Source organism: Saimiri boliviensis, chromosome X (assembly GCF_048565385.1).
Source record: "Saimiri boliviensis isolate mSaiBol1 chromosome X, mSaiBol1.pri, whole genome shotgun sequence".
NCBI classification, from domain to species: Eukaryota; Metazoa; Chordata; class Mammalia; order Primates; family Cebidae; genus Saimiri; species Saimiri boliviensis.
Window position 1 is genome coordinate 116,230,162 of NC_133470.1, and position 27,509 is coordinate 116,257,670.

Here is a 27,509-nt window from a genome sequence, read left to right on the forward strand (position 1 = left end):
ATCTCAGCCTGATAGGATAGCCCGGAAGTTTATAAGACTGCTACTAACACGTGACCAGCGTAGCCGTAGGGAAAAAACGCAAGGTCCGGTCGTGACGTCATTTCTGCGCGACCCTCTTCTTGGCGTAGAATTTTCAGGTTGCTCCTGCAAACTATGCCGAAAGTAGTGTCTAGGTCAGTAGTCTGCTCTGACACTCGGGACCGGGAGGAGTATGACGACGGCGAGAAGCCCCTCCATGTGTACTACTGTTTGTGCGGCCAGATGGTCCTAGTGCTGGGTGAGTAGCTGGGAACTGCGGGGGTGTATGCAAGGAGCGAGACTTCTTGTTCTTGAAGGTGAATTTCCTCTGGCTGTGAGGGAACCGCTTCTCAATGAAGACTGGTGGGTTTTCTCTCTCCGTCGAAGTCCTCCCTACACATCCCCGCCCCATTCCAGGGCGTATTTTTTTTTTTTTTTTCCTGCTTTTTGTTTAGCTTGTGACTCTGTATCCAGACCTTCCTCAAAACTAAACTTCTTCAGGAAAACAAAAATAGAAACACAAACATTGTATTTCCCTCTTCCGGCACTGCCTTCAAAAACTAATGCCTCTAGAAATTTTGTAACGTTTCTGCTGGATACCAAGATGTTGCATTGCTCTTAACGATAAATGAAAATAAAACCCTCCCTTAATCCCGTATTCCCCTCCAGCTATAACCCCATTTCGTTGCTGCTTTTATATCAGAACTTCTCAAGAGTTGCCTATATTGGCTGTCTCTGCATCCTGACTTCTCATTCTCTCCTGACCTCACTTCAGGTAGGCTTTCCTTCCCACCTCATCACCTAAACCGTATTTGGCAAGATTACTAACTGAACTCCATGTTACCAGTTCTATTGGTCAGTTATCAATGTTCATTTTAGTTTTTCTCTCAATGGCATTTGACTGAGGTAATTATTCCATTATTCTTGCAACACGTTTTTTATTTGCTTCCAAGACTCCATACTCTCCTGTTTTTCTTTCCACCTCAGATTTTTCCCCTTCTTGTCTGGCTCTCTTTTCTCTCTCAGACTTTCAGGGATCCATTGCCCTAGAGCTCAGTACTCTCACCTATTCTCACTCTGTACCCACCTCCTCGGTGATCTTAGTCATTCCCAAGCTTTAAATAAATAGTTACATGCTGGTAACTCCCATATGTTCATCTTTAATGTGCACGTCTTCTCAGACTGCAATTGCCTATTCAACATTTCCACTTGAATGTCTAATGGGCCTCTCAAATATATCATGTTGAAAATTGAATTCATGGCCCTCTACACCTGCTCTCCAGTTGCTCCTCTTGTAGTCATCGCCATTGCAGTCAATAGTACTTCTATTCATCCACTATCTCAGACTAAAATCTGGAACCACTCTTGACTGCTCTCTATCACATACCTTACATCTGTCCAGTCCGTCAAGAAATCCTGCAGGTGTTTTCTTGACCACCTCCATTTCCTTCCTTCTTTCTTTCTTTCTTTTTTTTGAGACGGAGTCTCCCTCTGTCATCCAGGCTGGAGTGCAGTGGTGTGGTCTTGGCTCACTCAACCTCCGCCTTCCAGGTTCAAGCAATTATCCTGCCTCAGCCTCCCAAATATCTGGGATTACAGGTGCATGCCACCAGGCCCAGCTAATTTTTTATTTTTAGTAGAGATGGAGTTTCAGCATGTTGGCCAGTCTGGTCTTGAACTCCTGATCTCAAGTAATCCACCCGCCTAGGCTTCCCAAAGTGCTGGGATTACAGGCGTGAGCCACTGCGCCTGGCCTACCACCTACACGTCGAACACTCTAGTCCAGGCTACCACCATCTTTCACTTGGATTGGCACAATAGTCTCTTGCTCTCACTGCTTCCACTCTTCCACATAGTAGCCAGAGTCCTGTTCAAAACCGATGGTTTCATATAACACTGAAAATAAAACTAAAGTCCATCCATACCAAAACCCTTTATGATTGGGCCTCTGGCTACCTCTCAGGCTTCATCTCCTAACAGTCTTCCCCTTGCTGATTGCACTCCAGCCACAGTGGCCTTCTTGCTTTTTCTCCATCATGTCAAAAGTGTTCCTGCTCCCCAGTGCCTTTGAAATTGGTATTTCTTCTGCCCCAAAAACTTTTCCCTCAGTGCCTCCTTACTTCATTCAGGTCTCTGCTGAAATGTCATTTCCTTAGAGAACTCTTCTCTGATAACCTTATCTAAAACAGCATTTCTGTCACTTTGTCCTCTTACCCAGCCTAATTTTTTAAATTAGCGGTTATCACTGCCAAAGATCATATTATTATTTTAAAATATATTGCCTCTTCCACTAGAATGTAAGCTTTATCAGGGCGGGGACTTTCTTTCTTTCTTTTCTTTTCTTTTCTTTTTTTTTTTTTTTTGAGACAGTGTCTAGCTCTTGTTGCCCAGGCTGGAGTGCAATGGCACCATCTTGGCTCACTGCAACCTCCGCCTCCCAGGTTCAAGCGATTCTCCTGCCTCAGCCTCCTGAGTAGCTGGGATTACAAGTGACTGCCACCATGCCCGGCTAATTTTTGTATTTTTAGTAGTTATGCGGTTTCACCATGTTGGCCAGGCTGGTCTCCAATTCCTGACCTCAGGTGATCTGGACGCCTCAGCCTCCCAAAGTGCCGGATTTTAGGTGTTAGCCACCATGTCTGGCCTGTTATATCAATTTTCAATCTGCTTTACAACTGTACCTAATTTGTTTACTGTGTTTTCATATTAAAACTCCTCCAAATAGGATGGATCATTTGTATCCTATATATATCATATCATTTACCCTCCTCCTTCTCTCTCTCTCTCTTTTTTTTTTTTTGACAGAGTCTTGCTGTGTTGCCCAGGCTGGAGTGCAATGGTGTGATATCAGCTTACTGCAGCCTCCGCCTCCCAGGTTCAAGTGATTCTTGAACCTCAGCCTCCCAAGTAGCTGGGATTACAGGCCCTGCCATCGTGCCTGGTTAATTTTTGTCTTTTTGTAGAGATGAGGTTTTACCATGTTGGCCAGACTGATCTTGAACTCCTGACCTCAGGTGATCTGCCTGCCTCAGCCTCCCAAAGTGCTGGGATTACAGGTGTGAGCCACCACGCCTGGCCTCTTTTTTTTTTTTTTTTTAAATTAAGAGACAGGATCTCACTGTATTGCCCAGGCGGCAGGAGTACAATGGCTATTCACAGGCACAATCATGGCACATGATAGCATTGCACTCCTGTCCGTAAGCAATCATCCTACCTCATCCTCCTGAGTAGCTAGGACTATTGGTGCACACCACCTCGCCCAGCCTTTCTCTTTTTCTTAGCACATACCCACTTTTCCCAGTGCTTCCTTGTAGGCATTCCAGTATGCTTGATTGTTTCTCCTGATTCATGCATTATAACACAAACCAAGTGTACTATGATCACAGAATTGCAGTACTGGGAAGGACTTTTGAGATAATATCATCTACTTATCTTTTAAATGAGGTAGAAGTCTCTGAAGGAGGAAGTGATTTGTCAAAGATCACCAAGGTAGTAACAGAGCTGGAACCAAAACCAAGGTCTCCTAACAGCAAGTCATTTTTAGTTGGAACATTCAATAATAGGCTTCAATAAGCATAGTAATTGTAGTAGCAAATTCTAATGCCAGGGGCCCCACTGAAAACATCTCAGGATATTTTGCAGTGACTCTAGTGACATAATCTCTCTATTCCTTCAGACTGCCAGTTAGAGAAATTGCCCATGAGGCCCCGGGACCGGTCCCGTGTGATTGATGCTGCCAAACATGCCCATAAGTTTTGTAACACAGAAGACGAGGAGACTACGTATCTGCGGAGGTAAGAGGCTGATGCTCTCTGTTTAGGATTTTCCTATTGTGTTGGAGTCTATTTCTGAAGAATATAAATATCACATCCAAGGCCAGGCACAGTGGCTCATGCCTGTAATCCCAGCGTTTTGGGAGGCCAAGGCGGGTGGATCGCGAGGTCAGGAGTTCAAGACCAGCCTGGCCAACATGGTGAAACCCTGTCTTTACTAAAAATACAAAAATTAGCTGCGTGTGATGGCGGGAACCTGTAATGTCGGGTACTCAGGAGGCTGAGGCAGGAGAATTGCTTGAACCCAGGAGGCGGAGGTTGCAGTGAACTGAGACCGCACCATTACACTCCAGCCTGGGCGACATATCAGGACTCTGTCTCAAAAAAAAAAAAAAAAAAAAAAAAAGTCGCTGGGCGCGGTGGCTCAAGCCTGTAATCCCAGCACTTTGGGAGGCTGAGGCGGGTGGATCACGAGGTCAAGAGATCGAGACCATCCTGGTCAACATAGTGAAACCCCGTCTCTACTAAAAATACAAAAAATTAGCTGGGCATGGTGGCGCATGCCTGTAATCCCAGCTACTCAGGAGGCTGAGGCAGGAGAATTGCCTGAACCCAGGGGGCGGAGGTTGCGGTGAGCCGAGATCGCGCCATTGCACTCCAGCCTGGGTAACAAGAGCGAAACTCCGTCTCACAAAAAAAAAAAAAAAAAAAAAAGTCACATCTATTGTTGGACAGGTCATTTGGGCCCAATACTTTGACATTTGTGGTGGGTTTCTAACTTCTGTTAATGCAGTGATATCTTTAGTGTGCTTTGTTGAAATGGTGCTCAGATGTGATTACATTGCTTTTTTTTTGTTTTTGAGATGGAGTCTCACTCATTCTGTTGCTCAGGCTGGAGTGTAATGGCGTGATCTCGGCTTACTACAGTCTCCACCTCCTAGGTTCAAGCAACTCTCCTGCCTCATCCTCCCCAGTAGCTGGTATTACAGACATGCACCACCATGCCCTGCTAAGTTTTGTATTTTTAGTAGAGATGAGGTTTCACCATGTTGGCCAGGCTGGTCTCGAACTCCTGACCTCAAGTGATCCTCTCTCCTCGGCCTCCCAAAGTGCTGGGATTACAGGCATATGCCAATGCGCCTGGCACCTCCATTGCCATTTGATAGCTGTAGTTTGTTTACAAATACAGGTTTAAATGAGTTCATTCAAGCTGTAATCTTGTGGAGCATACCATGTGCCAGGCATTGAGCTAGGTACTGGATCTGTGAAGATGAATAACGTATGATTTTTACAATTTTTTTTTTTTTTTTTTTTTTTGAGAAGTAGTCTCACTCTGTCGCCTGGCTGGAGTGCAGTGGTGCAATCGTGGCTTACTGCAACCTCCACCCCCAGGTTCAAGCAATTCTCCTGCCTCAGCCTCCTGAGTAGCTGTGACTACAGGTGCATGCCACCATGCCATGCTATTTTTTTTGTATTTTAGTAGAGATGGGATTTCACCATGTTGACAAGGATGGTCTTGATCTCCTGATCTCGTGATCCACCCGCCTCAACCTCCCAAAGTGCTGGGATTACAGGCATGAGCCACCACCCCCTGCCCGATTTTTACTATTAAAGAGTTCATGGTGAGGCCGGGCGCGGTGGCTCAAGCCTGTAATCCCAGCACTTTGGGAGGCCGAGGCGGGTGGATCACGAGGTCAAGAGATCGAGACCATCCTGGTCAACATGGTGAAACCCCGTCTCTACTAAAAATACAAAAATTAGCTGGGCATGGTGGCGCGTGCCTGTAATCCCAGCTACTCAGGAGGCTGAGGCAGGAGAATTGCCTGAACCCAGGAGGCGGAGGTTGCGGTGAGCCGAGATCGCGCCATTGCACTCCAGCCTGGGCAACAAGAGCGAAACTCCGTCTCAAAAAAAAAAAAAAAAAAAAAAAAAAAAGAGTTCATGGCTTTGAGGGAATGACTCCTGTTGTGATAGGAAAAAATACTGGTCTTCCGAACAAAAGGAAAAACAGGTGGGAGTGGGTCGTTTTTTTCTGAATGGTAGCCAGGAAAGTCTTCTAAAGATGATGGCATTTGTGTTTAGCCTGAACTAGGATTTCACCAAGGAGATGAAGGGAATGAGGAGCATTTCAGGTGGAAGAATATGGAAGCATTAGAAACATCCAACACAATGTGCTTTAGAAATCTGAATTGTCCTTCGTGACTGGAGCACAGGTTACTTTACAGGAAGGGGTTCATGCATACTGAGGTGAGGACAGAGTAAAGTGCAGAAGTGGACAAGTTTGGCCTTAATCTGTAGGCAATGAAGAACCATCTCTGTTTTTTTTTTTTTTTTTTGAGACGGAGTTTCGCTCTTGTTACCCAGGCTGGAGTACAATGGCGCGATCTCAGCTCACCGCAACCTCCGCCTCCTGGGTTCAGGCAATTCTCCTGCCTCAGCCTCCTGAGTAGCTGGGATTACAGGCACGCGCCACCATGCCCAGCTAATTTTTTGTATTTTTAGTAGAGATGGGGTTTCACCATGTTGACCACGATGGTCTCGATCTCTCGACCTCGTGATCCACCTGCCTCGGCCTCCCAAAGTGCCGGGATTACAGGCTTGAGCCACCGCGCCCGGCCCATCTCTGTTTTTTAAGCAGGTGAGTGATGTGGTTAGCTCTCTTTTAGATTTGGGAGTCCTTGGTATATATGTGAAATTGAAACCTGGGAAGGGATAAAATTACAGAGTGTGGAGCAAGCAGAGAAGACTGAATATTTAAAAGGCAGATGAAAGAGTTGGAACAGAACCAGAAGAACCTGGTGATGCGGAAGACAGGAGAGAGTATCAAGAAATGTATCGGGGTATGGCTAGGGGACAGTCAGTAACAGGTGCCAGAAGTCATGGAAAGGTCAATCCTAGGGAATTAAAAAATCCATCCATTCATGCAACAAACATTTCATTTACCGAGTTCCTACTGTGTTCCAGGTGCTATCCTAGAAGTCTGGAATATACCAGTGTATTAGTTTACTAGAGCTGCCATAATAAAGTACTACAGCCTGGGTGTGGTGGCTCATGCCTGTAATCCCAGCACTTGGGGAGGCTGAGTTGGGTGGATCACTTGAGGCCAGGAGTTTGAGACCAGGCTGGCCAATGTGGTGAAACCCCATCTCTACTAAAAATACAAAAATTAGCTGGACATGGTGGCTTGTGAGCCTGTAATCCCAGCTACTCGGGAGGCTGAGATAGGAGAATTGCTTGAATGGGGAGGCAGAGGTTGCAGTGAGGTGAGACTGTGCCACTGCACTCTAGCCTGGGGGACACAGTGAGACTCCATCTCAAAAAAAAAAAAAAAAAAAAAGGTAGTACAAACTGGGTGGCCTAAAACAATAGAAATTGTTGAATAATTGTGGAGGCTAGAAGTCTGAAATCAAGGTGCTGGTAAGGCCCTGCTCTCTCTGAAGATTGTAGGGGAGAATCTTGCTTCGCCTCATTCCTGGCTTTTGGTGTTTGCCAGCAATCCTTGGCATTCCTTGGCTTGTATTGTAAATGCATTGCTCCAGTGCTTGCATGATCACATGGCATTCTCCCTTTGTCTGTTCTTTTCTTATAAGGACAGCAATCATATTGGATTAAGGGCCCATCCTACTCTAGTATGACATCATTTTAACAACTAATTATATCTGCATCATCACTATTTCCAAATAAGGTCACATTTCGAGGTTCCTAGATGGATGTGAGTTTTTTTTTTCTTTTTTGAGATGGTGCTTGCTACCACCCCTGGCTAGTTTTTGTATTTTTAGTAGAGATGGGGTTTCACCATGTTGGCCAGGCTGTTCTCGAACTGTTGACCTCAAGTGATCCATCTGTCTTGGCCTCCCAAAGTGCTGAGATTATAGGTGTGAGCCACTGGACCCAGCCTTTTTTTTTTTTTTTTTAAGGCAGGGTCTTGCTCTGTCACCCAGGCTGAAGTGCAGTGGCACAGTCATGGCTCACTGTAGCCCTGTCCTTCTGGGCTCAAGCGATCCTCCCACCTCAGCTTCTCTAGTAGCTGGGACTACAGGTGTGTGCCACCATGCCCAGCTAATTTTTTATTGTTTACAGAGATGGGTGTCATCATGTTGCCCAGGTTGGTCTCGAACTCCTGGACTCAAGTGATTCTCGCACCTTGGCTTTCCAGAGTGCTGGACTCAAGCATGAGCCACTGTGCCCGGCCAGAATGTGGTGAATTTTTTTTTTTGAAACTGAGTCTTGCTTACCGCAATCTCTGCCTCCCGGGGTGAAGCAATTCTCCTGCCTCAGCTTCCTGAATAGTTGGGATTACAGGCACCCACCAACATGCCTAGCTAATTTTTTTTTTTTTTTGAGACAAAGTTTCGCTCTTGTTACCCAGGCTGGAGTGCAATGGCACGATCTCGGCTCACTGCAACCTCCGCCTCCTGGGTTCAGGCAATTCTCCTGCCTCAGCCTTCTGAGTAGCTGGGATTACAGGCACGTGCCACCATGCCCAGCTAATTTTTTGTATTTTTCTAGTAGAGACGGGGTTTCACTATGTTGACCAGGATGGTCTCGATCTCTTGACCTCGTGATCCGCCCGCCTCGGCCTCCCAAAGTGCTGGGATTACAGGCGTGAGCCACCGCGCCTGGCCCCAGCTGATTTTTGTATTTTAGTAGAGATGGGGTTTCGCCATGTTGGTCAGGCTGGTCTCGAACTCCTGACCTCAGGTGATCTGCCCAACTCGGCCTCCCAAAGTGCTGAGATTATAGGCATGAGCCACCACGCCAGGCCTAGCTACATTTACTTTAAGACGCCAAACAGTTGTTAGCTCACACTAATGAAAAGAAAATACTGCTAGGTGACTTTTGGTAGCAAATCAGGCATCAAGCACCATTATGACAACTGGGTTTTTGGAATGGAGCAACTGAAGAGAAAATTGGTTATATACAAGATACAACTGGAAGCACAGATATGTAACTTAGGAAATTTGCAAAGGAAGGCCTGCCAGGAAACATCAGGAAATCATTCATTATGTATGGTATGTAGGAAGGTTCCTAAATAACATCCGATATTGAAGGCTAATCCATTCTCTTGTGCTCTGTCTCCCTCTATTACTTAGGTTTGTGATTTTGAAAATTATCAGCTATGTTCAGGATCATTAAGTTTTTATTATCTATATTATATTTATGTATCATTACATGTAAGTGTTGTGTATGTTAATTTAGTATGTATTATTTAGTTAATATAGAAAGTAATCTAACAACACAACTAGACCACAGGTTCCTAAGGCACTGTACGGTAGATGCCCTTACCTCTAGGCCAGAAAACTGCTGGATAGCCCTAGATTGAAGTAGAAACCCCAAATTCAACCTGCCTGCTCTTGGAGGTGAGCCAGCTTTAGGCCTAGCCTTATTGTCAGGTAGTGCTCAGGCCAGTGGCCTCTCACCAAATGACTCTGTTGGGCTACAGCTCTTAGAGTTTACTAGCAAGCCATGGTAAACTTCCCCTTTGGTTGCTATAGTTACTGCTCTAATCATAGATAGTCTTTCCAAGGACCCACTCAGTGGGCTTCTCTGTCAGTCAGGGTGGAATTTTTCTCTGCTCTTACCTTTCCTCTTTTTAAAATCCAGCTGCCTATGGGAAGCACCAGTTACAGAAAATAGCCATCTCCCAACACATGCCCTGGAGCTCATCACTTTCTACCTCCAAGGCTCTCCATTCTAAAGTAACCCTCCTTTGACACAATCATTCTCTAGTACCCTGTTTCCCTTCACCGGCTGCTCTCCCAGTTGCAAATTGAGTGAGCGCTTTTCTGTCCACATCCTTGTTGACCATGTGTCCCTTGATGCAGTCTCTTTACTTGATTTTTGTGAAGCTGCTCTTGTGAGTCTCCTTTGGCCTTCTCAATCTTCTGGATTCTTTTTCTTCTGCCTGCCCCTCAAGTATTGGTATTCCCCATGGTTCTGACCTTGCTTTTGTCCCCATTGTCTTTATGCCTTCCTTGGGCATTCTCGTCACCTTACATGGCATTAGTTACACTTTTATGCAGATGATAAAATCTAAATCTGCCTGCTGTGCCTTCCTGTGTCCCAGAACTGTATAGCTAACTGCCTACTCTCTCTCTTCACCTGATGTCCTACCTCTCAGATCCAACATGACGAAGACCAAACTCATCATTTCTCTACTGTGGACACTACCACAGATTGATTCACCCAGCACCACTCCAACACTCTTCTGCTATACCCTCCTATACAAGAGTGTCTGTAAAGTTAGGGCGCATATTCCAGTCCCCTTCCCCCCAGCAACTAAGATTCTGAATATGACTTAGCTTTTGCCAAGCAAAAGAGATGGAAGTAGATGTCAGCTGATGGGCGACTTCAAGCCTTTTTTACCCTTTTGTCATTCCATCCTGCTTCTTGGGAAATGGACATGATAATTGGAGCACTAGCAGCCAGCCTAGGACTGGGAAGGAGAGGCCACAAGAATTGCAGAGCCTTTGTCCCGCTACCCTTGAGTCTCAACCAGTGCTCAGAACTGCCTGCCTCCTGATGTCTTTTACATGAGAGAACAAGCTCTTTTGTTGAAGCCATTGTAGTCAGGTCTCTATTACTATTAGCCAAATGCTATTCCTTCTTTTCCTTCTTCCTGTGATGACACCAGGATTCGTGCAGTGGCTCCAGCCAGAAATCTGGGAGTCAGTCGGTCTTTGTCTCATCTGTTCCCACCATCCCACCATCCCCTGCACATATCTAGTCACTCACCATGTGCTGTCGATTCTGCCTTCTAATCTCTTTTGTGGCTGCTTCCTCCTGTTCAGCTCTGCTGCACTGCCATTATTCTAGTACCCCAGATCATTTGCTTAGACTACTGACGCGGCCTCTTACCTGGTCTTTTGGTCTCTAGTTTTCCTCTCCTCCTGTCTATCCTTTACTGCCTGAATTATCTAAAATGCATATTATGTCAATCACCTGCTTCAAATCTGTTAGTGACTTTTCATCACTTAAGCAATGCCTTTTCAGACATTTTTTTTTTTTTTTTTTTTTTTTTAGACAGAGTTTCACTCTTGTTACCCAGGCTGGAGTGCAATGGCGCGATCTCGGCTCATCGCAACCTCCGCCTCCCGGGTTCAGGCAATTCTCCTGCCTCAGCCTCCTGAGTAGCTGGGATTACAGGCACGCGCCACCATGCCCAGCTAATTTTTTGTATTTTTAGTAGAGACGGGGTTTCACCAAGTTGACCAGGATGGTCTCGATCTCTTGACCTCGTGATCCACCCGCCTCGGCCTCCCAAAGTGCTGGGATTACAGGCTTGAGCCACCGCGCCCGGCCCTTTTCAGACATTTTTAAATGAAAAATCCCTTCTTTATTTAAATTCTTACCCAGAAGTATAAATATATAAGACTGGTAAGCAGAAAGCTACTCCGATTGGGGAAGAATCTAGCCCAATCCATTAAGGACTCCTCCCTCCTTCCCATCTGATTTCAGTTAGGGATTATTGTGGGGGTACGAGGAAAAAAATCCCTAGTTAGCTGGATAAAATCTAAGCCTGGGCCGGGCGCTGTGGCTCACACCTGTAATCTCAGCACTTTGGGAGGCTAAGGTGAGTGGATCACAAGGTCAGGAGTTCAAGACCAGCCTGGCCAAGATGGTGAAACCCCGTTTCTACTAAAAATACAAAAATAGCTGGGCGTGGTGGTGGGCACCTGTAATCACAGCTACTCGGGAGGCTGAGGCAGAGAATTGCTTGAACTTGGAAGGCGGAGGTTGCAGTAAGCCGAGACTGCACCGTTGCACTTCAGCCCGGGCAACAGAGCGAGACTCCATCTCAGGAAAAGAAAAAAATCTAAGCCTGAATGGGCTGTATGATCTATCCATTCTCATCTTCTTGTACTCTCTTTATTCATTTTAAAAGAACAAACATTTATCATTTTATATACTTTCTGTGGGTCAGGAATTCAAGAGCAAGCTTAGCTAGGTGGTTCTGGTCTCTCATGAAGCTGTGATTAAGAAGATGACTATGTAAACAGTCATCTGAAGTCTTTTTTTTTTTTTTTTTGAGACAGAGTCCCACTCTGTCACCCAGGCTAGAGTGCAGTGGCACAGTCACACCTCACTTCAGCCTCGAACTCCTGGGCTCAAGTGATCTTCCCATCTCAGCCTCTTGAGTAGATGGGACCATAGGCATGTGCCACCATGCCTGGCTAATTTTTAAATTCTTCTGTAAACACAGGGTCTTGCTATGTTGCCCAGGCTGGTCTTGAATTCCTAGGCTCAAGCAATCCCCCTGCCTTGTCTTCCCAAAATACTGGGATTACAGGTGTGAGCCACCATGCCTGGCTTGAAATCTTAATTAGGGCTGGAGATTCTTCTTCCAAGGTGTCTCACGTGGTTGGCAGCTGAGTGCTAACTGTTGGCAAGAAGTCTCAGTTTCTCATCACAGGGATCTTTCCATAAGGCCGCTTGAGTATCCTCATGACGTAGCAGCTGGCTTCCCAGAATGTAAGTAATTCAGGAGAGCAAGGCAGAAGCTGCAATGTCTTTTATGGCTATGACTCAGAAGGCACACACAATCATTTCTGTGATGTCCTATTGTTGTCACAAGTCAGTACTATTCATTGTGGGAGGTGACTGTACAAGAGTGTTAGTGCTAGGTACCAGGATCATTGGGGGCTGTCTTAGAGGCTGGATACCATAGCCAGAATGGAGAATATATATATATATATTTTGATACAGAGTCTTGCTCTGTTGCCCACGCTGGAGTGCAGTAGCGCAATCTTGGCTCAGCGCAACCTCCACCTCTGGGATTCAAGCGATTCTCTTGCTTTAGCCTCCCGAGTAGCTGGGATTACAGGCACCACCATGCCTGGCTAATTTTTGTATTTTCAGTAGAGACAGGGTTTCACCATGTTGGCCAGGCTCGAACTGGCCTGACCTGAGATGATCCACCCACTTTGGCCTCCCAAAGTACTGGGATTACAGGCCTGAGCCACCGTGCCTGGCTGAGAATGTTTTGTTTTGTTTTTGGTCACAGAGTCTTCCCTATCATATATTCCTTGAGATTCAGGGTAGGAAAGAAAATCAAGGTCAATTATCTTAAACATCTAGCTCATATCAGTCACTTCTTTATAATCATACCACTTAAAATCCTTATCTCCATTTACATTAAAGTCTCATTATTTCAGTAAGATGAACTTTTTGGGAGCAGGGACCCTACCTTATATTTCTGAAACCCTTAGGACAGACATCTTGCCTGCTTCTTGACACATGGTTATAAACTTGACAAAATCCAGTTTGTCATTGGTACTTCAAGATTTAACTCATTAAGAAATATAGAGCCCCATTTATTTAATATTTCTGTGTGTTTTGAAAGCTTGAACTCATGGGATTGGCTGACTTCAGGATTCTAGGAGAAGTTCATTCTTTTTATCGTGAATCTCTCCCTTCAGTCTGGGGTTGAATTTAGTCCTAGTGGGACCAGACAGGGTATACAGAACCAAAAATATTGTTAGTGCCCTGGTCCAATGATGTCAGTGAATTGGAGCAGCTTTGACATAAATAATACTGGTAAATGGAGAGGCAGAACGTTAAAGATGATGGTCAGCACGGTCTGTATAGTTATATCCCAAGCAGTACCACTTAGTGACTTTGGGTGAGTAATCTTTTAGGCCCCCAATTTCCTTATCCTTCAACTGGGAAAATAATGCCCATGTGTTATCAAAGAGCAACTGAAAGTCTCCTACAGTACCAGAAGGACCGTAAATAGTGATAATGACTTTGGAAAGTACTTTGGCAACATCCAGTACAGCTAAAAATGCACATAATGTCTGCCTCAGCAATTTTACTTTTCATTTGCACCTTAGCAAAGTGATTCTCAACCTTCACTGTGTGCTAGAATCATCTGAAGGAGTTTTTGTTTTTGTTTGAGACGGAGTCTTGCTCTGTCGCCCAGGCTAGAATGCGGTGGCGCAATCTTGGTTCACTGCAACCTCCTCCTCCTGGGTTCAAGTAATTTTCCTGCCTCAGCCTCCCAAGTAGCTGGGATTGCAGGCGCCCCCCCACCACCACACCCAGCTAATTTTTGTATTTTTAATAGAGATGGGGTGTCACCATCTTGACCAGGCTGGTCTCAAACTCCTGACCTCATGATCCACCCACCTTGGTACCCCAAAGTGCTGGAATTATAGCTGTGAGCCACTGGGTCTATCCGGAGTTTCTTTTTTTTTATTATTACTATTTTTAAATTCGAATGCCTTAGCTTTACCCTCGGAGATTTAGTTTCTTTTCCTTTCTTTCTTTCTTTTTTTTTTTTTTGAGACAGAGTCTCACTCTGTCACCCAGGCTGGAGTACAATGGCACAACCTCAGCTCACTGCAACCTCTGCCTCCCGGGTTCAAGCAATTCTCCCACCTCAGCCTCCTGGGTAGCTGAGACTACAGCTATCATGCCTAGCTAATTTTTGTGTTTGTGTAGAGATGGGGTTTGACCATGTTGGCCAGGCTGGTCTTGAACTCCTGACCTCAGGTGATCTGCCCACTTTGACCTCCCAAAGTGCTGGGATTACAGGTGTGAGGCACCACACCCAGGCAAGATTTAGTTTCTTTTAAATTGAGTTATAATCTACATACCATAAAAGTCGCCATTTTAAAGTATATGATTCAGTGGTTTTAGTATGTTTGCAAGATTGTGCAAAAGATTGGACACCTTTGCCCTAGAGAAAGGAATGCTGCACAGAAGCCAAGAAGAGTCTGAACAGACGGGCCTTGCTGGGTTTAGATCATGTGCTTTTTGTCCATTCACACGTCTGCATGGTTGTCAATCATGCCTCTGTAACGAAGCTTCCATAAAAACCCAAGAGGACAGGATTTGGGAAGCTTCTGGGTGGCTGAACACATGGAGGTTCCTGAAGTTTGGTGTGCCCAGGGAGGGCACGGAAGCTCCACACCCCTTGCCCCTTACCTCACCCTTCACATCTCTTCATCTGTATCCTTTGTGGTATCTTCTACAGTTAACTGGTAAACACTAAGTATTTCCCTGAGTTCTGTGAGCCACACTAGAAAATTAATCAAACTCAAAGAAGGGGTCTTGGAAACTCAAACCTGAAGCTGGTTGGTCAGAAATTCTGGAGGCCTGGCAAGGCATGGTGGCTCAATCCCAGCACTTTGGGAGGCTGAGGTAGGCAGACCACTTGAGGTCAGGAGTTCGAGACCAGCCTGGCCAACATGGTGAAACCCTGTCTCTATTTAAAAATTTACAAAAATTAGCTGGGCAGCCGGGTATGGTGGCTCACACCTGTAATCCCAGCACTTTAGGAGGCAGAGGCAGATAGAACTTGTGGTTAGGAGATTGAGACCATCCTGGCTAACATGGTGAAACTGTCTCTACTAAAAATAAAAAAAAATTAGCCAGGCCTGGTGGCACGTGCCTGTGTTCCCAGCTGCTCAGGAGGCTGAGACAGGAGAATTACCTCCCAGGAGGCAGAGGTTGCAGTGAGCTGAGATTGTGCCACTGCACTCCAGCCTGGCAACAGAGTGAGACTCCATATCAAAAAAAAAAAAAAAACAACAACAACAACAAAAAAACAGTTCTAGAGGTCTGAACTTGTGACTGGTATCTGGTGGGTGGCCAGTCTTGGGGACCAAGCCCCTCAACTTGTAGTATCTGACACTATGTCCGAGTAGACAGTGCAGAACTGAATCAGAGGACACCTAGCTGGTATTTACTTATTGGATTGTGGGGAAAAACCCCCACACATTTGGTCGCAGTAGTCTTCTGTGTTGAGGGTTGTTGCTGTGGTGTGAGAGCAGAGGAAAAACCCAGTTTGACAGAGTTTTTCCTAAACAGCTGGCATTCGTCAATAGATAATCTGCCTAAGTGGTACTGCCTGCCTGCCTGCCTGCTTCCTGGTTCCCCCCTCCTCTCTGCCTTGGCCAGACAAGTTGGATGGGGACCTTAGGAAGGACAGGAGAAACAGAGGAAGTAGAAATTTTTTTTTTTTTTTTGGAGACAGAGTCTTGGTCTGTCACCCAGGCTGGAGTGCAATAGCATGATTTTGGCTCACTGCAACCTCCGCTTCCCAGGTTCAAGCAATTCTTCTGCCTCAGCCTCCTGAGTAGCTGGGATTATAGGCGCCCACCACCATGCCCAGCTAATTTTTGTATTTTTTAGTAGAGACGAGGTTTCACCATGTTGGTCAGGCTGGTCTCGAACTTCTGACCTCAGGTGATCCAGCCGCCTTGGCCTCTGAAAGTGCTGGGATGACAGGTGTGAGCCACTGCATCCGGCCCAGTGTCATATCTAAGAAACAGCTAGGTGTGGTCCATGCCTATAATCTCAGCTACTGGGGGGCTGAGGTAGGAGAATCGCTTGAACCCCAGAGGTGGAGGTTATAGTGAGCTAGCCGGGATCATGCCTCTGTATTCCAGACTGGGTGACATAGCCCAACTCTGTTTCAAAAATAAAGAAAGAAGAAATATTTGCCTAATCCAAGCATATGAAGATTTGCAGCTGTATTTTCTTCTAAGAGTTTTATGATTTCACTTATTACATTTAGGTCTTTCATTCATTTTGAGTTAATTTTTGTATATAGCAAGAGGTAGGGAGCTAAATTCATCCTTTTGCATGTGGCTATCCAGTTGTCTCAGCACCTTTTGTTAAAAAGACTGGGATTTGGCCGGGCACAGTGGCTCATACCTGTAATCCCAGCACTTTGGGAGGCCGAGGCAGGTGGATCATAAGGTCAGGAGATCGAGACCATCATGGCCAACATGGTGAAACCCTGTCTCTACGAAAAAAAAAAAAAAAAAAAAGAAAAAAGACTGGGATTTTCCCCCTTAGTGGTCTTGGCACCCTAGTTGAAGATAAGTTAACCCTATATGTATGGATTTATTTTAGACTCTCAGTTTTACTTTATTTACCTATAGGTCTATCCTTATGCCAGTACCACCCTGTCTATTACTGTAGCTTTGTAGTCAATTTTGAAATTGGGAAGTGTTGAGTCCTCCAACTTTGTTCTTGTTTTTCAAGATTGCTTTGGCCATACTGGATTTCTTCCAATTCCGTATCAATTTTAGGATCAGCTTAAATGTCTGTGAAAAAGCCAGCTAGGATTTTGAAAGGGATTGTGTTGAATCTGGAAATTCATTCGAGGAATATTGCCACCTTAACAATATTAAGTCTTCTAATCCATGAAGATCAGAATGTGTTTACATTTATTTAGGTCTTCTTTAATTTCTTTTGATAATATTTTTTAGTTTTCAGTGTATATTTGTTTAAAATTTTTTTTTATTATATTAGTTCTGGGGTACATGTGCCACTTGTGCAGGACTGTTCCATAGGTATACACATGCCGTAGTTGTTTGCTGCATCCATCTCTCCGTCATCTACATTAGGTATTTCTCCTAATGTTATCCCTCCCTTCAGTCTACATTTCTTACAGTTCTTTTGTTAAATTTATTCTAAGTGTTGAATAGAAGTAGTGAGAGTGGCATCTTTATCTTGTTCCTGATTTTACGGGGAAAGCTTTCAGTCTTTCACCGTTAAGTATGATGTTAGTTTATGTGGTGCTGTGATTTGAATGTGTTCCCCCAAAGTTCATGTGTTAGAAACTTAATCTGTCTGCCCTATGAATGGATTAATAGATTAATGAGGCTCTGCTCTCATGAATGGATTGATGTTGCTGTCATGTGAGTGGGTTTGTTATTGCAGGAGTGGCTTTTTTTAAAACCAGGCTTTCTCACACTCGCTTGCCCTTCTGCTATGTTATGCTGCATCATGAAGGCCCTTGCCAAGTGCCAGAGCCACATGCTCTGATGCTTCCCAGCTTTCAGAACTGTAAGAAATAAATTTCTTTTTGTAAATTATCCATACTGTGGCATTATGTTACAGCAACAGAAAATGTACTGACATGTGAGTTAATAGATGTGGGTTTTTCAGAGATGCCCTTTATTAGGTAGAGGAAGTTCCCTTCTATTCTTAGTATGAAGGGACTTTGAATTTTGTCAGGTGCTTTTTCTATGTGTCTGTTGAAATGATTATATATTTTCTCTTTTATTCTATTAATGATGTGTTAATTTTTCAGCTTTATTGAGGTATAATTGACAAAAATTGTATATGTTTACGGTATACAACTTGATATTTTGATATACTTTGTGAAATGATCATCACAGTTGAGCTAACTAATGTATCACCTCACAGTTAGCATTTTCTTTGTCTGTGTAGGCAGTGAGAATACTTTAAGATCTACCCTCTTAAAAAATGTAGAATGTCCAATACAGGGTTGTTAACTGTAGTCATGATGCTGTACATTAGATCTCCAAAACTCACTCATCTGGCGTAACAGCAACTTTACACCCATTGAACAACCTCCCGTTTCCTCTACCTTCAGCCCCTGGCAGTCACTATTCTACTCTCTGCTTCTATGAGTTTGACTATTTTAGATTCCACAAACAAGTGAGATCATGCAGTATTTGTTCTTCTGTGTTTGGCTTTTTTTCACTTAGCATAATGTTCTCCAAGTCTGTCCATATTATTACAAATGGCAGGATTTCCTTCTTTTCGTAAGGCTGAGTAATGTTCCATTGTGTGTATGTGTGTGCCAAATTATAAAGATAATTTTCTTTATCCAATTAGCCATTGATAGACATTTAGGTTGTTTCCATAGCTTACCTATTATGAATAATGCTGCATTGAGCATGGGAGTTCACATATCTCTTTGACGTGCTGAGCTCATTTCCTTTGGCTATATACCAAGAAGTGGGATTGATGGATTATAGGGTAGTTCTGTAATTTTCTGAGGAACCTCCCATATTGTGTTTCATAATGGCTGTACTAATTTACATTTCCATCAGCAATGTGTAAGAGTTCCCTTTTCTCCACATCCTTACCAATACTTACCTTTTGTCTTTTTGATAATGGCCATTCTAACTGGAGTGAGGGAATATCTCATTATGGTTTTTTTGTTTGTTTGCTTGCTTTTGAGATGGGGTCTTGCTCTCTGTCGCCCAGGCTGGAGTTCAGTGATGCGATCTTGGCTCACTGCAACCTCTGCCTCCCAGGCTCAAGCGATTCTCCTGCCTCAGCCTCCCAAGTAGCTGGGACTACAGGCATATGCCACAATGCCAGGCTAATTTTTGTATTTTTAGTAGAGGGGGTTTCATCATGTTGGCCAGGCTGGTCTCAAAATCCTGACCTCAAGTTGCCTCGGCCTCCCAAAGTGCTGGCATTACAGGTGTGAGCCACCGCACCCAGCCCTAATTATGGTTTTGATTTGCATTTCCCTGATGATTAGTCTTTTCATATATCATTTGTATATCTTGGAGAAATGTCTATTCAGGTCCATTGCCCATTTAAAAATCAGGTTATTTATTTATTTGCTATTGAGTTGTATGATTACTATGTGAGAAAAGAAAATTGCTTTGACCACAGAAAAACCTAAAATTTCCACATGGTGGAAAAAGTCAAAGACAAATGACAAGAGAAGAAACAAGGCCCCTTAATTATTTGCAAGACTCCTTAATATAAAATTAAAAGGTAACTGAATAAACAAAGGATATGAACTAGCAGTTCAAAACAAAGAAAATGCAAATGACTATTAAATGTATGAAAAGATGTGTAACTTTACTCCTAAAAAAAGAGATACAAATGATAAGATTCCATTTTTCACATGTGAGAATGGCAGTGATACAATTTAACAGAATACAGTGTTGATGAGACTGAAAGGAAAAAGGAACTCTCAATATATTGGTAGTAGGAGTCTAAATTGGTTCAGCTTCTATAGAGAGAAATTTGGCAGCATCTACCAGAATTTAAAATGTACACACTTCTAGGAATTTATCCAACATGTAAAAGACATTTTGGTTCATCTATACAAAAGAATACAATGTGGTCCTTGTAAAGAATGAAGTAGCTCTTTATCTATTGATACGGAATATCTATATGTATATGTAACCAAGTTACAGTTTTAAGTGAACGAAAGTAGAGAACAGTGTACGTTTGTCTAAAAAAGAAAAAAATATTTTCTTTATGTACCAGTCAGAGTTCTTTGCTTGTATATGTGTCAGCTATCTCTAGAATGAACAGAAGAAACCAGAAACAGTATTTGCCTCTGGGGAAGGGAACTGGGTGGGTAGAGGATGAATGGGGATGATGTTTTGTACTTTTAAGTATACCATATGCATATATTGTCTATTAAAAAGTTGAAACGAGGGGAGGGGAAGTGAGGACACCAGTCAGGACCAGCTGTTACGGTAGTCCAGAGAGTTGATACTGGTGATGTAGGCCAAGATAGTGGCAGGAAGGTGGACACAAGCAGACAGATTCAAGGTCTTTTCTTGGAGATAAAATCTGTAGGATTTGCTGATGAAGTAGGTGTGGGAGATGAGGGAAAGAGAAGAATCAAGGATGAGTCCCAGGTTTCTGTTAAGGAGCTGTGCGGGTGGAATTGAGTCCTTGTGTATATGAGTTGGTGTCTAAGGTGGTATTGTGTGGGCTCTTGAGCGTGACTGCCTGGGCTTAAATTCAACTTCTGCTTCCTAGCTCCACGACTTTGAGCAAGCCATGTAATGCTTTGGGCCTAGGCTCCTCATCTGTAAAGTGAGAATAGTAATATGACCTACCTCACAGAGTTCCTGTAACGATTAAATGAGTTAATACATGTATACTTTTTTTTTTTTTTTTTTTTTGAGACAGTCTTTCTCTGTCACCCAGGCTGGAGTGCAATGGCATGAACTTGGCTCACTGCAACCTCCGCCTCCTGGGTTCAGGCAGTTCTGCCTCAGCCTCCTGAGTAGCTGGGATTACAAGGCGCCCGCCAGCATGCTCAGCTAATTTTTGTACTTTTAGTAGAGATGGGGTTTCTCCATGTTGGCCAGGCTGGTCTCGAACTTCTGACCTCAAGTGATCTACCGGCCTCGGCCTCCCAGAGTGCTAGGATTACAGGCGTGAGCCACTGTGCCCAGTCGAGTTAATGTTAACATGTATACTTTAGAATAGCTCTTGGCACATAGTAAAAGGTTTGTAAGTGGTTGCTGCTATTATTGTTGTTATTACAACTACTATTGCTACCTGTGATTAGGACTACTCCGCTACTCCTCCTCCTCCTCTTCCTTTGTCAGGGAGATGCCTGACCTGTATCAGGGGCTCAGTAAATGTTTGTTGTAGGAAGTGGGGAATATTTAACTAATGAGTTGATCTATGAAATGAAAACTTTTGAAAGGCCCTCTTGGCGTTTGAAGAAATGGGATAGTAAGGTTGATACATTGTGAGATTTGTTCACAATTTTTTAACTTCCATTTTCTGTGCAGACCTGAAGGCATTGAACGACAGTACAGGAAGAAATGTGCAAAGTAAGTATTAACAATGGGTTTCTCCAAGCATGGACAAGTAGAGGCATGTGCTAGGAAAATAATTATTTGGATACAACTCTCCATTATGTCTTTTTTTTTTTTTTTTTTTTTGAGACAGAGTCTTGCTCTGTCACCCAGGCTGGAGTGCAGTAGTGCAATCTCGGCTCACTGCAACCTCTGCTTCCTGGGTTCAAGCGATTTCTCCTGCCTCAGCCTCCCTAGTAGTTGGGATTACAGGCACATGCCACCATGCCTGGCTAATTTTTATATTTTTAGTAGAGATGGGATTTTGCCATGTTGGTCAGGCTGGTCTCACACTCCTGACCTCAGTTGATCTGCCTGCCTCAGCCTCCAGAACTGCTGGGATTACAGGCCTGAGCCACCGTGCCCGGCCTCTATTATGTCTTTATCCTTTTAATCTCAACTGCCTTCAGACTTCAACTATGCACAAATACCAATATGTTCCCCAAAGAGGCTAGTCAAAATTACATCTTCAACCAGCTGGCCAGAAAAATGAATTTTTCTTTTCTTTCTTTCTTTCTTTTCTTTCTTCTTTCTTGTCTGGCTCTTGTTGCCCAGGCTGGAGTGCAGTCGTACAATCTCCACTCACTGCAAACTCCACCTCCCAGCTTCAAGTGATTCTCCTCCCTCAGCCTCCCGAGTAGCTGGGATTACAGGCGCCCACCACCACGCCTGGATAATTTCTTGTATTTTTAGTAGAGACAGGGTTTCACCATGTTGTCCAGGCTGGCCTCGAACTCCTGACCTCAGGTGATCCACTCGCCTCGGCCTCCCAAAGTGCTGGGACTGTAGGCGTGAGCCACCATGCTTGGCCTAAGTGATTCTTATTAGGTAGAGGTAGTTTTGGGAAACACTCAGAAGAGCCAATCATTAGTTTATGCCACAAGCACAGATATTCCCAAAGTCTAAGCACACTTTGCAAATTGCTATTTTGGGAATTTGGATTATGAGATCTCCCAGAGATTCACTGTGCCATTGCAGGTGTGGACTGCCGCTCTTCTACCAATCCCAGCCAAAGAATGCTCCTGTTACCTTCATTGTGGATGGAGCAGTAGTCAAGTTTGGCCAGGGCTTTGGGAAAACGAACATATATACTCAGAAACAAGAGCCTCCTAAGAAGGTAATTATCACTGAAAGGGAGACTGCTTAATATAGCTACAGATTTAGCTTACGTTTTGAAGTAAGATTATAGTGCATGAGAAACTGCTCTTTATGGATGTATTCTTATACTTTATATTTTAAAAGTTAAAAATTGGGGGTACATAGATGTGCATATTTATGGGGTACATGAGATATTTTGATACAGGTATGCAATCTGTAATAATCACATCATGGGAAACGGGGTATTCATTCCCTCGAGCATATATATTAATGCATTCTTTATTAATGGGGTGCCATTTTGTGTATAAACAGATGCTATGTAATTGTAACAACTGTTATGTGTTTTCTCTTTTCTGCAGTTGCCCTATGAGTAAGGTTAGAAATTGTATGGTTTTTACTCACATTAATTTTCTTCAAATTTTCCTCTTTTTATGGAGAGATGTCATCTGTTATTTTACAAGTGGGTTTTAAAAAAACAATTAAAAACAATGAATTAGGCTAATTAAAAAATGCATTCCAAGCTGGGCACAGTGGCTCATGCCTGTAATCCCAACACTTTGGGAGGCGGAAGTGGGAGGATCGCTTGAGACCAGGAGTTTGAAACCAGCCTGGGCAGCATGGCGAGACTCCATCTCTACAAAAAATAAAAAGTAAATTGGCTGGGTGTTCTATACCTACAACTATAGTTCTAGCTATTCAGGAGACTGAGGTGGGAGGATCACTTGAGCGCAGGAGTTTGAGGTTACGGTCAGCTATGATTGTGCCACTACACTCCGGCCTGGGTGACAGTGAGACTCTGTCTCTTAAAAAAAATTAATTAAAAATAAATTTAAGAACCCATAATGGGCCATGCATAGTGTCTCTCACCTGTAATCCTAGCACTTTGGGAGGCTGAGGCAGGAGGATTGCCTGAGGCTAGGATACAAGCCTGAGACATTAAGCGCTAAGGATGCTTCTTTATACTTTCTGTTCCTTTTTTTTTTTTTTTTTTTGCAAGACCCAGTCTCTAAAATTAGCCAGGTGTAGTGGCACATGGCTGTAATCCCAGCTACGTGGGAGGCTGAGGCAGGAGGATCACTTGAGCCCAGAATTTGAGGTTGTAGTGAGCTGTGATTATGCCACTGTATTCCAGCCTGGGCAACAGTGAGACTCTGTTTCAAAAAAAAAAAAAAAAAAAAAAAAAAAAAAAAAGCCTTTTATGGCAAATGTTAGAAAAATATGTGAATTAAAAACTTTGGCACTTTTAAATAGGTCAGCCTGTCCCAAAGAGGTAGTGTTTCCCCCAGTACCCATAGCCCTTCACACAGGCATGTGCGCACACACTCATGACTCAGTGGATCCTGTTGTGGTGAACCGGACTGACTTCTTCGTGCCTGGCATTCCAGGTGATGATGACCAAACGGACCAAAGATATGGGCAAGTTCAGTTCTGTCACTGTGTCTACCATCGATGAAGAGGAAGAAGAAATTGAGGCTGTAAGTGCCTCTGGTCTTAAGGAAACTGGAATTTGGAGGGGAAGGGTTCGAGGAAAGGGGACCCTAGAGCTGGAGCCTTGGAGTACTGGAAAAATTAGAGACTTCGATTTTAGACCCTGCTCTGCTGATAAGATACTATGGGCCAGACATCATGGCTTAATGCCTGTAATCCCAGCACTTTGGGAGGCTGAGGTGGGTCAGGAGATCGAGACCAGCCTGGCCAACATGGTGAAACCCCATTTCTACTAAAAATACAAAAAATTAGCCGGGCATGGTGGTGCGCACCTGTAATCCCAGCTACTCGGGAGGCTGAGGCACAAGAATCGCTTGAACCTGGGAGGTGGAGGCTGCAGTGAGCCAAGATCACGCTACTATACTCCAGCCTGGCGACAGAGCAAAACTCTGTCTGAAAAAAAAACAAAAAGAAACTATGACAGTGGGCTAGTTCCTGTTTCCTTGAATCTTGGGGACATCTGTAAAATAAAAATGAAGGAGTTGGATAAGATCAGTGATTTTTTTTTTTCCTCCCATACTATTTTTAGAGATGCCCTAGAGGGCAAAGTCCTTATCCCTCTTCGTTTGAAAAACTACTAGACTGAATGATTTCAGGTTCCTTCTAGTCCAGCTGTGATGGTTTGTGAGTCTGTCCTCAGTTGTAGCAGCAAGTACCTTTATGGTTCTTCAGTATAATGGTATTGATGGTGAGATGTCATCTGCTGTTTTACATATGTTTCGGTTAAAGGGTAAATGCTACTGAAGAATCACTGGAACCCGGGAGGTGGAGGTTGCAGTGAGCTGAGATTGTGCCACTGCACTCCAGCCTGGGTGACAGAGTCAGTCTCTGGCCCACCACCCCAAAAGAAACAAACAAACTAAATAAAACCCTAAATGCTCCTGGATTCCTACTGAAAAGATGGAGAATGGAAAAGGAACAGAGTCCTGGCATTTTAGTCATGGTTTTATGATTTGAGTAGTATACATTATGACTTAAGGTCTTTTCTGTTATGCCTTGGTGAGACTTCTGCTTTAAGGATGCTCCTTTTTCCCTTCAGAGGGAAGTTGCTGATTCATATGCACAGAATGCCAAAGTGATTGAAAAACAGCTAGAGCGCAAAGGCATGAGCAAGAGGCGACTGCAAGAGCTGGTGAGTAACAGTGGGTAGCAAGGTGCTGGGGCCTGATTGTTTGGGTTTCTTGGTCTGAAAGACCTTCCAAGCAGGCAGGGAAATCCTTTAGGAAATCTGTTGGGGGTTTCTAGGATAGTTGGCTGCCAGTTTTGTAACCCTGGTCTGTGACTGTCAATATACCCTACTCTGTAGTAGTGACCCTAGGATCTCGGTCCTAAATCATCATATTTGTTATAGCAGGATGATATTTTATTTTATTTTATCTTATTTGGAGTAGGATGATATTTTATTTTATCTTATTTTATTTGGAGATGGAATTTTACTCTGTTGCCCACAGGCTAGAGTGCTGTGGTGTGATTTTGGCTCACTGCAACCTTCGCCTCCTAGGTTCAAGGGATTCTCCTGCCTTAGCCTCCTGAGTAGCTAGGATTACAGGTGCACGCCACCACACCTGACTATTTTTGGTATTTTTAGTAGAGATGGGTTTCACCATGTTGGCCAGGCTGGTCTCGGACTCCTGACTTCCGGTGATCCACCTGCCTCGACCTCCCAGAGTGCGGGATTTCAGGCGTGAGCCACTGTGCCTGGCCAGGATGATATTTTAATCTGCTACTTGTGGTCCAAGGTCAGGTTTTTGGTCATTCTCCCAGGATGTAATGGCACATGACAGGGTTACCTTGGCAGTACCAGGACTGGAGCTGGTCATTGCTTCTTAAAGCAATGGTGGTTTTCTGCAATATTTATGGGCTCATCTTAGAGCATATGCATCTGTATATGATGGTGCCTATATATATATATATATATATATATATATATATATATATATTTATCATTACTTAAAATATTTCACCAGAATCAGACATCACTACGTTGGTGTCTCATCAAAAGATATACCAATCTCTCCTCGTGTCTGTAATGAGTTTGGTAGCAGAAGGGGTGGGTCCTGGGAGCTGCTTTACCTTGCCATAGTGGTTTAGAGCAGTGCTTCTCAACCTTTCAAAGGTAGAAAGAGCAGTGCTTTCCTTTTCTCAGATTTCCCATTTGCCATGAACAGATTTGTAATTTATAAAATACAATAAAAATGAATTGTCTCGATTTTTATCAGATTTTAAAAATTACTGTTGTGTCAGATTGCTATAAAAGCTTCTAAATGCTTACTATCAATGTTTGTACATATTCTGTGTGGACCAGTAACAAATAGTTCATAGACCATATAACCAAGTAGCACTGTTCTAGAATGGTGTTCTTCCTGTTCTGCCAAGATTAGGATACTGGTATGCCACAGTATTGATTCCCTCAGCCCGTGGGGGGTGCTGGGGCTGCTGGGGCTGCTGGAATCCCTGCACTGATTTCCCGTGGCCACAGCCTTGTCTTTTTACCCATTTTGCCTACAAATAGCATTTTTTATGTGCGCTATAACATCAGAAACGTTGGAAAATAGATGTTAGAGGTATATAATGATTTGGGAACCATGATTCTAGTTTGTACACTAAAGGAACATTAAGGAAGAGTGTTTGGGGTGGTTAGAATAAGGAAGGAACATAATTTCGTGTCATGTGTCAAGACATACACTTTTTTTTTCTTTCTAGGCTGAACTGGAAGCCAAGAAAGCGAAAATGAAGGGGACCTTGATTGACAACCAGTTCAAATAACCAGCCTGTTTTCTGAGCCCTAGACTGGAGGCAAACATTTAGATCAGGAGGCAAAGTAATTTCTTGATTATATAGACTGGTTCCTATTTATGTCCTAGCAGAAGTCTTTATGTTGTTTCCCATTGATTGTCCTGCATTCAGTGAGGTCTTTAACTGAGTCCATTTGACCTGCTTTCTAGGAGATGGATTTTTCTAAATTTTTCTCTACTTAGGTTTTCTGTACTATTTTTTGTCCATTTGATGCAAACTTCTTCAGCTGTGTAGAAACTTTATGAATAGATCAGTGCTTCAGTGTCTCCAGTCTCTAAAGTGGCTGCTTTTATTTTTTCTTCAAAGTTAATAACATGTTTCAAGATTTTTGGACAAAATATTATAGTTGTGTCATAGAGAAAAGCAGTGTGAATTATATTTAGGTATAGCAAGTCAGATCCTTTGAAGTGACTCTGTCTCTGTTCTTAGAAGGGTTCTTGGAATTGGCTGTGGTTTGAATCTTTCTACTGTCAGAGGAGACCCATTAAAAGCCAGAATCTGCATAAAGCTTTCTTTGCTTCAAACACGGAAGCTATAGGTGAGCCATCCCATGTCAGACATTATACTCAGAAAAGGGAAAGCCAGATTGCAGTGAAGGGGGTAGGACAGCTCAGATCCGAATGAAAATAGGGTCTCAATAAGTCACCCAAGGGAGCTACCCTCTAGTCGGGCAGCTAGTACCGCTTCCTTGCATGGATTCATATATGGGAGGAAGATGTTATAGATTAAGAAATGATAGCGCGATAAACAAAATGATCTTTTTGTTTACAAAATGTATCTTTTAGTTTACATTTCCTATTTGCAGAGGAGTGTTGTATATATAGATATTATTTTATGTCACTCTGCTTCAGTGATATCTATATCCATGTGTTTGTATTCATGTTTTTATCCATTCACCTGTATTAAAAGATGTTGGGACAGGAGTTGTGTTGACCTTTTTGTATTATGTACATTAAGTTGCACTTAGTAGGTGCCCAAGGCAGGTTTGTGAGGTGCT

General features: G+C 43.6%; 1 protein-coding gene across 1 annotated transcript; it reads left to right on the forward strand.

Moving 5' to 3' along the window:
• The first annotated feature begins 85 nt into the window (after positions 1 to 85).
• On the forward strand, positions 86 to 27,435 carry STEEP1 (STING1 ER exit protein 1). Its single transcript, XM_003931070.4, has 7 exons — positions 86 to 277; positions 3,695 to 3,812; positions 21,065 to 21,106; positions 22,109 to 22,247; positions 23,614 to 23,703; positions 24,756 to 24,848; positions 26,420 to 27,435. Exons 1-7 carry the CDS (start codon positions 154 to 156, stop codon positions 26,480 to 26,482), a joined length of 669 nt encoding a protein of 222 aa, XP_003931119.1. The 5' UTR covers positions 86 to 153; the 3' UTR covers positions 26,483 to 27,435.
• The last annotated feature ends 74 nt before the right edge of the window (positions 27,436 to 27,509 follow it).

Coding starts and splice junctions, on each gene's coding strand:
- STEEP1 (XM_003931070.4), top strand. CDS start 154: ATGCCGAAAGTAGTGTCTAGGTCAGTAGTCTGCTCTGACACTCGGGAC. Junction 23,704..24,755: donor AGGAAGAAGAAATTGAGGCT/GTAAGTGCCTCT, acceptor TTTTCCCTTCAG/AGGGAAGTTGCTGATTCATA. Junction 24,849..26,419: donor AGAGGCGACTGCAAGAGCTG/GTGAGTAACAGT, acceptor TTTTCTTTCTAG/GCTGAACTGGAAGCCAAGAA.